The following is a 17,400-nucleotide window of genomic DNA, read 5'->3' as shown; positions in this document are numbered from 1 at the left end:
CATCCAGATCCATGTAAAGATAGAAACAATGTCGAAGATGATCCTTAATAACGAAATAACTAGAATATGGGGGTTCCATATCTTAAAATGTATTTTATTCCTGCTTTATGTTCACACTTTGTCGGTTTTTGTGTTCTCGAAGTGCCACTTTTCTTAGGATACACCCTTTCTATCGATGCTCTATCATGAGATACATTCATATATACTGGTTTTCGTTATTGTAAATGAATCAACCTACAGATAGTATGTTTGCTATGCCATTAAATAATAAGTCCATGTATATAGCGCAGTTGCTATATTATGACTATACTCTACTACGCTAATAACATAATGAAAATCAGGTATGAATCCCGAAAATCGGTCACGTTTACTTGGAAATTGCACCGAGCTTAGTGAACAATCACCATCCAAAATATTTCTAGAATTGGAATTGTACATTTTACTATATCACCCAAAGTTTGCACAGAAAACAATGGATGTTGTCCTTTTTGTCATTGTCATGAAAGACATCTTGGACTCGAAGGGGATTACCCATATTTTGTGTACATTATGTGTTTTATCATTAAAATGGGAGAAAGAGCAGCTTTACAAAAATTAAATCTACAAAACAAAATGGTAGAGTAGTTAAGATTTGTGATCTCATCTCTCAACAATTCATAACTTTCTTTATTCCCTTGTCGATCATTAATGTTCTGCTAAAAGTTGGATTGATATGATAAATACAAAATTTTGATTACCTGACATGCTTTTCACTGAATAAAATGACCCTTTATACTTTACAGAGCTGTCTATTTCTATAGCTTCTTTATATCCAAATGTTATAATGTATCTGTTATATCTTGTAATAACAAGTGTTTACTTTGTATTATTCTGCAAGCCCTGTAGGAAGTAAAGAGCACTCGAATATAATCGCCTTCGTTTAGTCTGCGTAATAACGGTAATTTGATTTTTGTAAATATGACTTTAGATTTAAGGGGAAAAGGTGAAGATTTGATGATTGAGATACACAGAATGGGTTAAAATATATAATCAGATATGAAATTAACTAGAGCATTACAACATTATTTTGTACAGGTTTCCGAATGGAGTTCTTACAACTGTAGTTCTTCTGGATTAACATATGATGAATGTGAACTATCCAAGAAGAATGCTAGCATTCCGTTCAACTATACTACAGATGATGAGATGACATACGCACAATGTCTGAAATACAACGTATCCAGAGTAGACTTCATTCCAGGCATGGATCCGTCTAACTATACCACTGAGATGCTTTCTACTTTACCATGTGATGAGGGGTGGGTCTATGATGATAGTCAATATATATCAACTGTAGTCACTGATGTGAGTATAGCATCCGTTACATTCAACTTTACCATGTGATGAGGGGTGGGTCTATCAACTGTAGTCACTGATGTGAGTATAGCATCCGTTACATTCAACTTTACCATGTGATGAGGGGGGGGGGGGGGTCTATCAACTGCAGTCACTGATGTGAGTATAACATCCGTTGCATTCAACTTTACCATGTGATGAGGGGTGGGTCTATGATGATAGTCAATATATATCAACTGTAGTCACTGATGTGAGTATAGCATCCGTTACATTCAACTTTACCATGTGATGAGGGGTGGGTCTACGATGATAGTCAATATATATCAACTGTAGTCACTGATGTGAGTATAGCATCCGTTGCATTCAATGATGCAATGATGCAGAGGTACTCCAATTAACATTACACATCTTAATCGACTGTTGCACTGACTTTATTAATTTTGACACGATGTAAAATAATATATTTTTTATTTGAGTATAGAATGGGCTTGTTGTATTGGTTTTTGGAAACAAGTATACCTTGGTCAATTTCAAATCGATGAAATCAACATTAGTTGATTATAGTTTCACAGACTTTAAATCAGGGGCGTAAATCCGTACCGAGGAGTGGGGGGGGGGGATGATCGGCGATAGCCATCACATACTAGCACGAGCACACGCCCACACTAATTTACGCAAGCGCGCGCGATCGCGCACGCACAAACACACACAACACACACACACACACACACACACGCACAACAAACACACACATACCCAAACACATGTACATAAATTTATACATGCATACATACTTGCACGCACATGCCAAATTTGACAACCATAAAGTAAAAGAATTGGACATATATTTCGAAATACTGACAGCTGCAAACTGTAGTGTTTTATTATAATGAACTCCGAAATAAGACGACACACTTTCAAGTAGTAACATAAAGATTGAGTATTTCGTCAGGAAGATGTCAACTCTTTATTTTGAGTCCCATCACTTAGAAAATGATGTATAATGGTAAGGGGCGTCGCTAGACCTTTTTTAGTGGGGGGGGGGGGGTGTAGAGGCCAACGATTACCGACAAAACTAGCCCCCAATTACCGACAAAATTAAAGTCCCAATATTTACAACTTTAACCCTATATACCCGGGGCCGAAGGCTAAATTGTTTTTCCTACGGACTATCTACTTGCGTATGCGCAAATGGTCATTTTCCTCGACGACATAAATATACGAATTATTTCGTCAACTTAGTAAGCATCATAGCTGGAGCTAGCGTGGAGCTAGGATATCATTTAAGGGAGGGGCGGTAGTGAGCAGGCGAATCACTCAAAGAGTGCGCGAAGCGCGCTCATTAGGGGGTGTGGGTGATAGGCCTACCGCGCGAAGCGCGGAAGCTTAGACGTTTCCTTAAATTATTAGGAAAAGAAGACGATTTATTGTACCGTTCTCGACTGTTAACCCTTGTCTGTATGAATTCCCCCGCCCCTCCCGCGCAAAGCGCGAAGGCTTTGGCGTTTCATTAAATTATTATAAAAAGAAGACGATTTGCTGTACCGTTCTCGACTCTTAATCCTTGTCTGAATTCAGTTCCCCCCCGACCCCCTTTTCCTCCCGCGCGGAATTTTTGGCGTTTCATTGAATTATTAGAGAAAGTAGACAATTCGTTGAACCGTGCTCGACTCTTAATCCTTGTATGAATTCAGTTTCTCCCTCTCTCTCCCTCGCGAAGCGCAGGAGCTTTGACATTTCATTAAATTATTAGAGAAAGTAGACGATTTGTTAAACCGTGCTCGACTCTTAATCTTTGTCTGAATTCGGTTTATCCCTCCCGCGCAAAGCGCGGAAGTTTTGACGTTTCATTAAATTATTAGAGAAAGCAGACGATACGTTGTACCGTTTTCGATTCTTAATAAGCCCTATTTATCTAAATTCAGTTTTCCCCTCTCGCGCGGAGCGCGGAAATTTTGACGTTTCCTTAAATTATTAGAGAAAGCAGACGATTCGATGTACCGTTTTCGATTCTTAATAAGCCCTATTTATCTGAATTCAGTTTCAACCTCTCGCGCGAAGCGCGGAAGCCTTGACGTTTTCTTAAATTATTAGAGAAAGCAGACGATTGGGTGTACTGTTCACGACTCTTATTTCTCGTCTGAATTCAGTTTCCCCTTCCCACGCGAAGCGCGGAAGCCTTGACGTTTCCTTAAATTATTAGAGAAAGCAGACGATTGGGTGTACTGTTCTCGACTCTTAATTCTCGTCTGAATTCAGTTTCCCCTTCCCGCGCGAAGCGCGGAAGCCTTGACGTTTCCTTAAATTATTAGAGAAAGCAGACGATTGGGTGTACTGTTCTCGACTCTTAATTCTCGTCTGAATTCAGTTTCCCATCCCCGCGCGAAGCGCGAAAAGCTTAGACGTTGATTTAATTATTATACAAAGAAGACGAGAAGGCGAACTTTAGACCGTTCCTGAAACGGTCTAACCTGCAACGGCGCTTTATACTGACGTTCGACCACACACGGCGCAATCAAGATCAGTGCAGTCGTCACGGTAACCTATTGGCCCCCTTCCTCCCCTAGATTACGCGGGCGGGAAAATTGTTCTGCATTGCTAGCGCGTGAGAGAGCGGAGCATGCATGCCCTGAATATGCAGAAGACTGCGTGGCCGGCCGGCCGGGGCCCGGCCCAATGCATTTTGTGTATATAGTGGGATTCTTATTATTCTGAAGTTTATGAAGTGCTTGTTCGCGCACGTCGCGCAACTATTCTTAATGATAGTGACATACTATACGTGTAGGCTATACAGTTATACATACATACAAAAATAACTCATTTCTCATGCATTATGCTGAAATTGAAACAATCACATTCTTTTCTTCTTCTTCTTCTTCTTCCTTTTTCTCTCTTTTTGTTGTAATATCAGGGGGGGGGGGGGTGTTTGTACAGGCCATCCCCCTACTTCAAACCAGGGGGATGCAGCCCCCCCCCCCCATCCCCCGGGATTTACGCCCCTGCTTTGAATGAATATCTACTTTTAATTCTACAGTAAATTTGTCTTAAGGAGTACACTGTGACATTAAAATAAAACACAAAACGACCAAACAAAAACAAACAAACAAAACAAAAATTATGAATGATAGATTAACAGTCGAAAGTGTAATGGCGAAGTGTAGATGTTTTTTCTTCTCTCTTTCCATTATCCGCCTATGATGATAAACCATGAGTACATTATTAATTTATTTACTAGTTCGACCTTGTTTGCGAGAGGGATGATCTGAATGAGATTGCTCAAACCGTTTTCTATGCTGGTTACCTCGTTGGATCTCTAGTATTTGGCGCTCTATCCGATGGGTATGACATTCATTACATCATTTTGTTACATTATTCTGTGTTTTCAGATGACTTAATTCGTTACGACTATCGGTGTACGAGGCAGCCCCTACCGCTGGAAATCGTTAAAGTTAGGTTAATCGGTCACATTCGGGCAACGAGGTGTAATTTTAAATCTTATCCAGGTTAATTTGTTAATGAAATTACCTTGTTTTAAATAAATGAATAAATGATTTGATCAATTTACATCATTTTGAAAGAAACTTTGAAAGGAAAATATCAGAGAGGCCATGTCCCCTTTCTGAATAGGAGTTGACGCTTACCAACTACTAATCCCCCCGCCTTACTCACCTGTGATCTTTGAGTTGATACTCACTTTGGGATTAAGTGTTTCTTCTTGAAATTGGGGCCGTTATGAAAGTCTGAAAGACTTTCTCTTCATATACATACTATATGCAAACTCTGGTTCGTATATTACATATTCAGGATAGGACGATGGTGGACGTTAGCTCTATGCACAGCACTAAGGACGGTCAGCAGTGTGGCGTTGGCCTTTGCCCCGAACTGGTGGATTTTCATTATACTTCGATTCTTTCAAGGAATGGCTCTTATATCATGTTATATTATCCTATTCGTCATAGGTAAGGCATCATTATTTTAGTATCGAAATGAGACTTTGGTTAGATCATGATCTTTCATTGAACACGTATTTCATAAAGAGACATTGAACATGTTATCAAGCTTTATTGCATTGTTGCGTACGTGTTAATGTCATCTCAAATTAATGTAGCAATTACATCGATTTTTACTGCACTCTTTAAGCAATTTGACAAATTTATCCAAACGTAATCAGCTTTTCATAACAAACAGTATATCTTTTCAAAATGAACGAATTTTTGTTCATTTTTCCTCAAAATGTCATCAAGCTGAGTCCTTGATTTTACTTTCACATCTCCACACACGACCACCCACATATCTGACTTATCGATCTCTGTTCTACACACGCTCTCCAGTCTCTTCACTCAATTATCATTCGATTATAAAGGAATGGCGGTCACTCTAGACAAATAATTGAAATAATTGAAACAAATGAAAATTAGATATGCAAATGTACTATACAATTTAATATGTACCACTGAATACAAATAAATACGACTGTGTACAAATCTATTATTATTACGAAGATAAATTCATCTTCTTTATCACAGTTTAATAAGGATAAATTTATCTTCATTTAACAGCTAAACGAGGATAAATTTATCTTCGTTTAACGGCTAAACGAGGATAAATTTATCTTCGTTTGACGGCTAAACGAGGATAAATTTATCTTCGTTTAACGGCTAAACGAGAATAAATTTATCGAAGCAGAAGACGGTAAGTAGTAATAATTAAAAACAACAAAAATAAAAGTATTCGTTTACTTAGCCATTAAACGAAGATAAATTTATCCTCGTTTAGCCGTTAAACGAAGATAAATTTATCCTCGTTTAGCCGTTAAACGAAGATTATTCAATTACCTTTGTAATGATTTTATCTATGTCTTGTTAGTTGCTTATTTACACGTATGTTGTTATGTACTTTTTAATATTCCATCTTCCATCTTGGAATAATGTTTCAAAGTGCATAGTAAATTTGTGTAACGTATGGATGTCATGATATTGATAAAACAAATACTTATTTCAGATTGGATGGGATACTTTTGCAAAAGAAACTTTCTTTGTACTTATGGTTTATGGATGGTACAGGAACGGAATATGTTGGGCCATCCAAACGGAATATCGCAGGAATTTTGATGTGCATCCCGTACTCACTCGGTTATATGTTCCTAGCTCTCGTGGCTTACTTTGTAAGGGACTGGAGAACACTTCAACTTGTTGTCTCTGTTCCTCTTTCATGCCTCGTCGCTCTCATGATGTAAGATGAGTTTGATTTTCATTCAATTAATAAGCATTAACTTTCTAATAAAAGTTCGAAAAATTGCGAAAATGTTAATATTGTAAATAATGATTAATGTATTTATGTTGTTATTATTGTTATTATTATTATCATTATTATCATTTGTGTTATCATTATTATTAATATTAGTATTATGTTATTATTATTAGCATTAGCATTATTATTATTTGTTATTATCGTTATTATCATTATCATTATCATCACCATCATTATTATTATTATTATTTACATCTCTAAAGAGAATTGACCTGATGATTAAAGAAGAATGAGTTTCTGTCTTCCGTTGGGGACTTAGCCCTATTTCAAATGTACCTCGTATTCCAAATATACCATGCTTTGAGAGGGCCTTCGGTCCTGAAAAGCGCTATATAAGAACTAGCTATTATTATTATTATTATTATTCTCGACCCTAACACGATCGAAAATACTTTCGATAACAAATTCAAACTTTGCGTGGCCGTCATGTTGCATGTACATCTTTTTATTTTCACGTCCTCTTCATATTTGTAGATAGAAATGAAAGCTACCAATATTGAAAAACCAATTATAAAAGCAACCAAGTAGTAAAGCAAGTGAAGCAGTGAAATCACTACATGCAAGATAAAGCCTAAAATGACTTTGTATCATTGTATTTCCTTGACTGATAGAGTACTACCAGAACTAACATGACTTTGTATCATTGTATTTTCTTGACTGATAGAGTACTTAACATGACCTTGTATCATTGTATTTCCTTGACTGATAGAGTACTACCAGAATCTGCTCGTTGGTTGATATCGAACGGAAAATATGACCACGCCAAGAAAATTGTGATGAAAATTGCAAAAGTCAATAAGAAGACCGCTCCAGATCCCCTATTTACAGAAGAATTCAAAATGGAACAGGTTTGTAAGCGGAAATGGTAAACAACGGATTTATTGATATAATAAAGCTTTATAAAGTTTCACGAATGGTGCTAATCATGATTATGTTTAGTGTTACCTGATTTCAAACATAATTGTTATTGACAATATTTATTGGCGTTTTATCTGAGATCTTTTAAATTGCTTCAGGTAATTGAACTCTATTCAATTTACAAATGTATTCACGTACCTCAGTTAAATACAGCTGTTGTTAGTGTAATCTTGCCGTAGTTAATGTATATTCAAACGTGATTGCAATGACTTTTAGAAGCCTTGTCCTTCACATATTTGTAGTATAAATGTGTGAACATTACGTCATTCAAACATGACGTTTATGGGATGAAATTGTCCATGCGTTGATTTCTCGTGACTTCGTGTTCATGATATGACTGCATGTTTATAATCGTTCACTTAAATAATAAATTGGACGCAAATTTCACTGAGTTGATTAAAAATCAGCAATCATTGTCAATTGGATTTAGAAAGATGCAAAGTTGCATGTGTGCGCATGTGATCATGTTATTCACATCATTTTACCTCTATAGAATGCTGCCCGCAAGGAATCAAAACTAAGAGCTATCGATTTATTTCGTACTCGCAAAGTCTGCTTCCGAACCTTGAATATGGTGTACAATTGGTAAGCTAATCAAGGATTCATTGAACAGTTACCGATGTCATATGACCAGATGTTTATGACCAAATATGTCTTTTTAAATTATTCAAACGTGTCCATTCTTTGGAAGGTAATATATAATTAACATGTTACTATGTGATAGGAATGCTTCCCAACACTATGCAATCATTAAGATTAAATAATTTGGATTAACGGTAACATCCTTGATATTCATATCGTTCATGACAATCAGATTAACACGTCGGTAATAAAAGTGGCTAAATATAATTTCCTAATCATTTTTTAATAAACGTCAGAATGACAAAAGAATGGTAATTTTAAAAGGGATGACAGTCTTGCAACATTTTTTTTTAATTTTTAATATATATATATATATATATATATTTTTTTTTTGGGGGGGGGGGAGGGGGTGGTGGGGGGCATTTGGTTAATTTGGCTTTCATAATAGTCAGAATTTGTTTTGGTCACATGCAGGATGGCTCACAGTTTGATATATACGGGCCTCTCACTAAACACTTCAAACCTCGGTGCCAATGATTACGCGGCCTTCGCCGTCGCAGGCGCGGTCGAGATTCCAGCTTATATCATCGCAATGTTTACAGTGGAGTATTTTGGGAGGAGACCAAGCCTTATTGTATTGGTACTGTTAGGAGGTGTGTCATGTTTATGCACAGCGCTCGTTCGTAAGTTGATGCAGTTAATTCTTTTCAAAACATTCAACATAATAAAACAGACCGAATCAATGTTTGAAAGATTACCCTAAAATAAAAGTTAAACAGCATTTGACATGATAGTTTGCTTGTCATATAGAAATAATAAATATCCCATAGGAATAATTTGAACTCCGCTGATCTTAAAAAAGCAGGTCCGTGCTTTTTTCATACATGTACATAGTTATAAAACATTATTTGAGGCTTACACAACATTTCTATCTACAGTTGCCAAGCAATGCCAAGTAGACCTAATCCGTGTTTTTTAATATTTTTAAATAGCATATAATTTTTTATCATACAACCCTCCCATTCCCCCCTCTTTATTTTTGTGCATATCTTTGCTTATTTTGTATAATGGCCGTGTTTGTAAATATGCATGTTAATTTCTAAGTGTGGTGTACTTATATTCCATGTAATTCAGCTCTTGAGCTGCGAAATGTTTTTTTAATAGATACCTTTTCGATTGAATTCAATTGAGTTCAGTTCAATAAATGCTACATTAATTCGCTCTCTTCTAATACTGTTTTGCAGCTGCTGGCCTGTGGTTGACAACCATTGCAATGATTGGTAAATTCGGAATATCAGGATCATTTGGTATAGTCTACCTGTACACGGCAGAGCTTTATCCTACTAACATCAGGTGAGTCCTCTCTTTTAGCTCATTGCGCCAGTTGTAGTGGAAGTAGTAGTAGTATAGAAGTAGTAGTAGTAGTGGTGGTAGTAGTAGTAGTAGCAGTAGTAGTAGTAGTAGTAGTAGTAGTAGTAGTAGTAGTAGTAGTAGTAGTAGTAGGGGGTAGTGTTAGTAGTAGGAGTAGTAGTAGTAGTAGTAGTAGTGGTAGAAGTAGAAGAAGGTGTAGTAATAGTAGTAGTGGTAGTAGTAGTAGTAGTAGTAGTAGTAGTAGTAGTAGTAGTAGTGGTGGTAGTAGTGGTAGTAGTGGTAGTAGTGGTAGTAGTAGTAGTAGTAGCAGTAGTAGTAGTAGTAGTAATAGTAGTAGTAGTAGTAGTAGTAGTAGTAGTAGTAGTAGAAGTAGTACTAGTAGTAGGAGAAGTAGTAATAGTAGTAGTAGTAGTAGTAGTAGTAGTAGTAGTAGTATTAGTAGTAGAAGTAGTAGTAGTAGTAGGAAAAGTAGGAGAAATAGTAGGAGAAGTAGTAGGAATAGTTGTAGTAGTAGTATTAGTAGTAGTGGTGGTGGTATTTATTTCCCGTATAAAAAAAAACAACATGAAATATATGTACATAATAATACATACATACGGATGGATAGTTTTGCTTACTATAACAACATGATATCGCTGGTTTTCAGAGGGGTTCAAAGAGAGTGTCCTTTATCACTTTACAAACTTTCATTGTCTCTGATCTTTTCAAATAAAATTAACCAAATTTTGAATGATAAATAAACACATTTTCATCAATAAAATTTAAATTCAGAAATACATTTATAGTCTTAACAATATCTATTTATCTTTGAGGTAAAGCAATTAAATCAATATTTTTCTAATACTTCGATTTTCCCAATAGTTCGTTCACAAATTAAATTATGTCCTATTAAGAAAAGGTTGAGGTTAATATCAAAATACAAACGACAAGTTATATTTATTTGTACAAAATGAATTTTTTTAAAATCATTGATTATGGGTCAATTTTTGTTGTACTTTATAGAACGATCGCTGTTGGGACGTGCTCCATGTTCTCTCGAGTAGCGACCATGTTAGCGCCTTTCATACTGACACTAGACAAACTATGGGCTCCTTTGCCGCTTGTAATCTTCGGCTCTCTGGCTGTTATTGCTGGATTTCTTGCATTCTTTCTCCCTGAAACACGAGGATTTGCACTTCCTGAAACAAGACTAGAAGGAGAAGACATCGGACATCATACTCATACCAGACTCTAAATTCTATGATGAAAGGCCAATATGACAATTCATGGCGACCGTTTAATATAATTCATATTCATATTCATATTCATATTCATATTCATATAATGATATGATATGTGGTCTGATGGACTATAATGGGGCAGGCAGGCCCAACTAACTGGGCCTATTAACAAATATTCAAATTAAGAAACAAGTATCACATATTGCAGCGTCGGGGGGGGGGGGGCAGTTTGGTGATTTATGTTTCGCCGTTAGCTCAGTGTGGTGGCTTATGTTCTCTACGTATTTGATAATGAATAACACACACAAAATGTGTTGCAGCGCATTACATAATACATTTCTATGCATTTTACATTAGAAACAATAATAATCCATATTTAAGAAATACATTTATACTTACGGAAAATACATGACATTAATTCTACAGTACCATGGTATCTTGGATCTTGGATCTTGGATCTTGGATTGGATTCCTCCGGAACATTCCACTAGGGAATTTTAACTGGAGGTGTGGCTTTGAGTGGTCAGTTACTTTTGGCTTGTGGGTTTTAAAAAAATGAACAGCTCTGCTTTGAATGCAGAGGTAGTTTTGGCAGAAATTACTGAAGACGGTAGGTTGTTCCATTCCTTCGTGGTTCTTAGTAATCAAGAATTATCAAGTATCATGGAACAAATTGCCCAATGAACTTCAAATATGCCCAACAGTATCGATTTACAAAAGAAAGCTCAAGAAATATCTCGTTAATGAATGTGTATAACTAGGATTAATTTTTAAATAAATGCCTTTCCTTTTCCTTTTCTGTTGTAATGGATTTGTCTGGTTTAATTCTGTATATTGATGCTTTGTGTTGTTTTAATCTCTGTATTTCTATCTCGTTTTTAGTACATTTAAGAAACTTTTTATGTAAATTTTATTATCTCTGGGAATGACCTTGATAGGCCATCGGCCTTTGTTTTTTCCCACCACATTATGATTTAAATCGAAGATGTTTCATTTTAACGTTTGTTAATATATATATATATATGAACACAATTGTACTTAATACAACTTGAACTTGAACTTGATTACTAAGAATTACATTACAATTACTATATACTACGCTGTGATACGGCTACAATACGGGCTACAATACCAAGAAAATTGTTAATTAGCGTAGAGTAGATATAGTAGAATGAGAAACAATGTGACTTTAAGATGTTTAAAGAATAATTATGTTAAAGGGACATTTGTTTCACCCCTCCCCCCCCCCCCCGCTTTGGACAGAGAAGAAGTGGCGGATCCGGGTGGGGCCGAATCGAGTGGGAGTGTCGTGGTCGAGTGGTTTAAGGCGCTTGACTGTAGAAGGTCGAGGGTTCGAATCCCGACACGGCACTAATATCCTTTGGCAAGATATTTACCTGCACTTGCTACTCTCCACCCAGGTGTTAAATGGGTACCCGGTAGGACACACGTCAAGCTCAGATTTGGAAGGGGGTTTACGGCTGAAGCGTCTAAACCCAGTTTCAAGGGTCATTTTGACAGAAAATTGTACCCACTATTAGGGACTTCCATTCAAAACGCAATTTGCATGAATGATTTACACTTTCACATACCTTAATTCATTAATTTACTTAGTAACAGCTTTCCCAGTTTCAAGAACAACAATTATTTATAATTTATGCCGGATCAAAGTTATGGAACAAACTGCCTCAAGAACTCCAAATATGCCCAACAGTATCAATTTTCAAAAGAAAACTTAAGAAATATCTCGTAAATGAATATGTATAACTAGGATTACTTTTTTTACCATTGCATAAATGCATTTTCTTGTTTTTTTTTTAATGGATTTGTATGGTTTAGTTCTGTTTATTGATGCTTTGTGTTATTTTAATCTTTGTTTTTCTATCTCGTTTTTAGTAAATTTAAGAAACTTTTTATGTAAATTTTATTATCTTTGGGAATAACCTTGATAGGCCATCGGCCTTTGTTTTTTCCCACCACATTATGATTTATATTGAAGATGTTTCATTTAAACGTTTGATAATGTATATATATATGCATATAAACTGTACTTTTAAAATCAGATGTGGAAATAAAACTTGAACTTGAACTTGAACTTACCATAGTAGTAGTCGGAGTAGTAGTAGTAAACTGCATTATGCGTGCATAAATTAATGTGTAAATCAGTGGCGGATCGTTGGGGGGGGGGGGGGGGTCGTGGCCCTCCTCTTTTTTTATGGCGGCCTACAAAAAAAAAAATCAGAACGACGGAATAAAAAGGAAAAAAGAAGGTAAAAGAGAAGAAGACACAGGGAGAGATGAAAATGAGAAAGAGAAAGAGTGTGTGAGAGAGAGAGAGGAGAATATAAAAGTTAAATTTACAAATCCAGATTACATTACCGATGAGTGGGGGGAGGGGGGAGGGGCGGGGTGGGGGGGGGGCACACGTCAAGCTCAGATTTGGACGGGGGTGTACGGTTGAAGCGTCTAAACCCATACCCAGTTTCAAGGGTCATTTTGTAGCACAAAATCATACCCCAATCAGGAATTTTTTGCAAAAAAGTAACCCATTAGAGCGGCACATCCCCGTATACCGTATTAGGCGAGTACACCCCCCCCCCCAGGTTTGTGCCTATAGGAAGACCTCGGACGAAAGTAGAACCGTACGAGAAAAAACCAAACAGTTCTAGGAAATTGTCTCCAAGAGACAAAGAGAGGATTTCTAATGAAATGAAATGATAGGTTAGTTTCTGATAAGTTGAATACTAATGAAAATTGCAAATTTAGCTTGCGGAGGTGTTTGTTTTTATTATTCAGGAATCGGTACAGAGGGCCAGTGGTAGCTTGGCCACTGCCAATTTCGCTATTATTGTTTATTCATCTTTATTCAGGAAGGTATACATATAACATAATAATAAAGATGTGACATAAAACCCAGGACAGAGATTTGTATTACATTAAATGCATCTCATGCAGGGTTGAACAATTACAATACACAAAAACAAAACGGAAAAGAGAACATCATAACGTCAGTGTTTTAAATGAAAACATTAATAATTCCTAACAAAATAACAAAAACAAAAATAATTATTACTTTCTTAGTTAGCAATGCCAAGTGAGCTCAGATAGGCTGTAAAAAACAATATAAACCCACAGAATATACTTTTGAAATATTACTTTTCCCAATTACATAATTATGCCACACCTTACATTTAGGTACCGTCATCATATCTGTCAATATAGTAGCATGCGTAATCACACCACGAGAACCTGTCCCCATAGAGAGAGGGGGAGAAAGAGAGAGAGAGAGAGAGAGAGAGAGAGAGGGGAAGAGAGAGAAAGAAAGAAAGAGGGAAAGGAAGAGAGAGAGAAAGAGGGAGAGGGAGAGAAAGAGGCCTCGCTATTGCAAGTCATACAAATTAGTTAAACCACTTACACTCCCAAGTAATGTTGTGATTGCCAGGTGCGTTCCGACCGGCTGTGAAAAATAACATACGACCCAAACAGTACGGTTTTCAAGATTTCATTTCTTAGTACTTGTGGATACCTTACTTTGCATTTACATGTTTTCAACATATCTATAAGTCTTTTCTTGTTGTCAGGAGTTATCAAACCTCGGGAGCCTATCTCTATACACATTAATTTGGGAGTCCAGCCGGCTTCTGAGATATCATGTGTTAGTCCGGCGTACCTGTCAAGCTTTCTTTGGTGAGCCTGTTGAATGTTGGTTTCAAATGGAATTGTCAACTCAAATACTAGTATTTCCTTTTTTCTAAAATTAATGAAACATAAATCAGGTCTTTGTTGTGTTGGAACAATGGTTGGGGGAACCGTCCCTCCACTGATTGTCTCCCCTTCCACGTCAGCATATACTTGGTGATCACTATCAAGGCCGTTCTGTTTGATGGTCTTTAGCAGATTATGTACAATGTTATTGTGGCGCCACGTGTATCTATTTAACATTTCCTGACAATTATTCAATACGTGATGCAAAGTACCTTTGGCTTGACATAAACTACACAAGTCATTTATTCGCTTACCCCATCTATACAAGTTTTTATTACTCGGCAGACTATCAATCGCTGCATTTATTGCAAATTTCATAACTCCTTGTGCCAGATTGAAGATGATGGACTTCCAGGACAAGTCACAGTTTTCTATTTCTAGTACCTTCATGAATTCACCTTGGACTAGGAGAGGTTCTATTTCATTTTTCCACTTTTTCCTGCTTTCCTCTTTCAGGTTCATTTTGACTGATTTTTTAGTATCTTTCCAATTCGTTTGTAAACTGGTTTGATGAATTTGGTGTGCAACCTGAATTGTAGATGACTTTCTGGTCCAGTTTTCCTCTCTGGCCAGTTGTTGATCTAGGGCGTGAACTACCATTTCGTCGCCTTTAACTTTCGATCTACTGTAGGCAAGGCAATGACATGTTTGGTAGAGTTCAGAGATAGTGGGAATATTAAGCCCCGCTGGGGCATGAACTACAGCAATATTGGCACCACACCGGGGGATGCCCATCCATTTTTTAATGTATTTGTCTAGAAGTGTATCTAGTTGTCCAAGGTGAGTTGCATGAAGGTCATGTACAGTTAACATATATCTCATAGAGGAGAGAGCATAATCATTAAGAATTTTTAGCTTATACTCGTTTTTTGTGTTTACACTATCTATATTCGTGAGGGTACTATCAACCTTATCTCTGATGAAATCATATGTTTCTGAAGTCTTCATCCTGAAAGTTATTTGAGATCCGAGAAATTTAATAGGATTATTTTGTACAGATGCAATTTGTTCCCTAGCTAAGCAAAAATCAATAACTGTTGGTTTACCGCCTGAAATTGATAAGGAACGACACTTCTTAGCTTTGACTGTTAAGCCCATACTACTGAGAAGTTTATCTACTTCTTGAACAAGTTTTTGATGATACCTTTTATTTCCAGTTATCAGGTTAAAGTCGTCGGCATACGGGGTAGTTATTAATTTCTGGCCGGCGAAATCGTAGCCATATTGCTGCTTCTGGGTTTCAAGATATTCAATAATTGGGTTGAAGCACATGAGAAATACAATTGGGGATAGAGGGTCTCCCTGAAAAACCCCTTTCCTGAAAGCAAAGCGTTCCGATTGCCACCCCGGACCGCATACTCTGCCATTTAGTCTTGAGTAGAGAACATCAATGTAACGGGCTACTGGTTGAGGTATTGCGTAACGGCTTAATGACGTAGAGATCAGCTGATGACTCACGCTGCCAAACGCGTCGGCCAGGTCGAAGAATGTGATGTGCAATGTTTTTTGTTTACATCGAGCATGTTTCAGAATTTCATGTACGACTTGGTTGTGTTCTATACAGCCGTTCACTCCGTTAATGAATGCCTTCTGGACCCGTTTATCTATGAATTCATTGGCTGTGAGATAGGTTGACATTCTCTCCGATAAGATCTGATTAAATATTTTACCAATGCAACACGTCAAAGATATCATCCGGAAATTTTCTGGTTTTGTTGTTTCACCAGATTTGAAAATTAAGGCAACTTTTGATTCGGACCACATTTCGGGGGGATCGCCACTTTCCAAAATCTTATTATATAATGTTGCCAGGAAGTGGTGGGTACAGTACAAGTTTTTTAGCATTCCATACATCAGACCATCATCACCGGGTGCTGATCTTGCTTTTTTCCGTTTCAGAACATTCTTAACATCCTTGGGTTTGAACGAGTTCATATCGAAGCTTTGGTAGTTTTCCGAATTCACGTTGACGTACGGGAACCAGGACAACGACGTAAGATCAATAACATTGGGGACGCTGTACTTTGTACAAAAATATTCGTCCGCTTCCATCTGAGAAAACGTTGGCCGAGGTGACTTTTCATGTAACGAGCCATTACAAACTTTCTTCGAGAAATCATAGAAGTTATCCCGAAATCTTTTCTCCAAGTGGGCTCTAGATTTTTCGTCCCTGTGTTCCTTTGTTTTTTTTCTTTAAGTACGATATTGTTTTTATTGCAAGTTTAAATGCTTCCCGGTCCTCTTTGGTTGCATTTTTGCCAAATGCTTTTTTTCGTAGTAGGTTTTTCCGTTTCCTAGCCTGAGTAAGCGTTTTTGGTTCGTGTTCAATATACATCTGGTTGGTTTGATTTTCCAGAAATTCATTTTGCTCCTGAAAATATTCAGTCACGATATCGACAAAAGAGTTTGCTGCCACTTTAGGGCTAATAATGTTGGAGCCAAGATCATAATGAAGGGGGGCGATGCGATCTTTCACAGCTAGGTTGTGAACGTTCCATTCAGAATCACTCAAGTATGGGATAGTAAATCTTCTACCTTCTGTTCTGCCAATTTCGCTATTATTAGGTTATCGAGTCGATAAGTTAGCAAGAACATCTTTCAATTAGGAATACTCCAAAAGACCGTGTTTTATGGTTGAATGATCATTAATGAAACAAAAGACTGATACTTGTATACGGAGCTTAGTGTTACCACTTACTGAGGATTTTAACTTTGTCCTCATCATTCTAGGACTTTATCTCCTTTATCCGTAGACGAAAGACTTCATATATGGCTAATTGTCAACGAAACGGAGTTTAGTCTTTTGTCAATTCTGCTTGTTGCTACGGCAGGGAGCCAGTGAAAACGAATTTGTTTGATAAAATTATGGAAATGCAAGCACTACTTTAAACAAACAGAA

The 17,400-nt window shown here is 37.0% G+C and overlaps 1 protein-coding gene across 1 annotated transcript; it reads left to right on the top strand.

The window, feature by feature from the left end:
- The first annotated feature begins 1,550 nt into the window (after positions 1-1,550).
- Positions 1,551-11,366, top strand: LOC764907 (organic cation transporter protein). Its single transcript, XM_030972603.1, has 10 exons — positions 1,551-1,556; positions 1,596-1,676; positions 4,571-4,674; positions 5,140-5,294; positions 6,399-6,567; positions 7,355-7,493; positions 8,057-8,148; positions 8,620-8,828; positions 9,390-9,498; positions 10,519-11,366. The coding sequence occupies exons 1-10, from the start codon at positions 1,551-1,553 to the stop codon at positions 10,748-10,750; spliced, it is 1,296 nt and encodes a 431-aa protein (XP_030828463.1). The 3' UTR covers positions 10,751-11,366.
- The last annotated feature ends 6,034 nt before the right edge of the window (positions 11,367-17,400 follow it).

This window comes from Strongylocentrotus purpuratus, unplaced genomic scaffold (assembly GCF_000002235.5).
Source record: "Strongylocentrotus purpuratus isolate Spur 01 unplaced genomic scaffold, Spur_5.0 spur5_scaffold_6, whole genome shotgun sequence".
Lineage (NCBI taxonomy): Eukaryota > Metazoa > Echinodermata > Echinoidea > Camarodonta > Strongylocentrotidae > Strongylocentrotus > Strongylocentrotus purpuratus.
The sequence above is the reverse complement of the archived record's forward strand: the minus strand, read 5'-3'. Positions and strand labels throughout refer to the sequence as shown.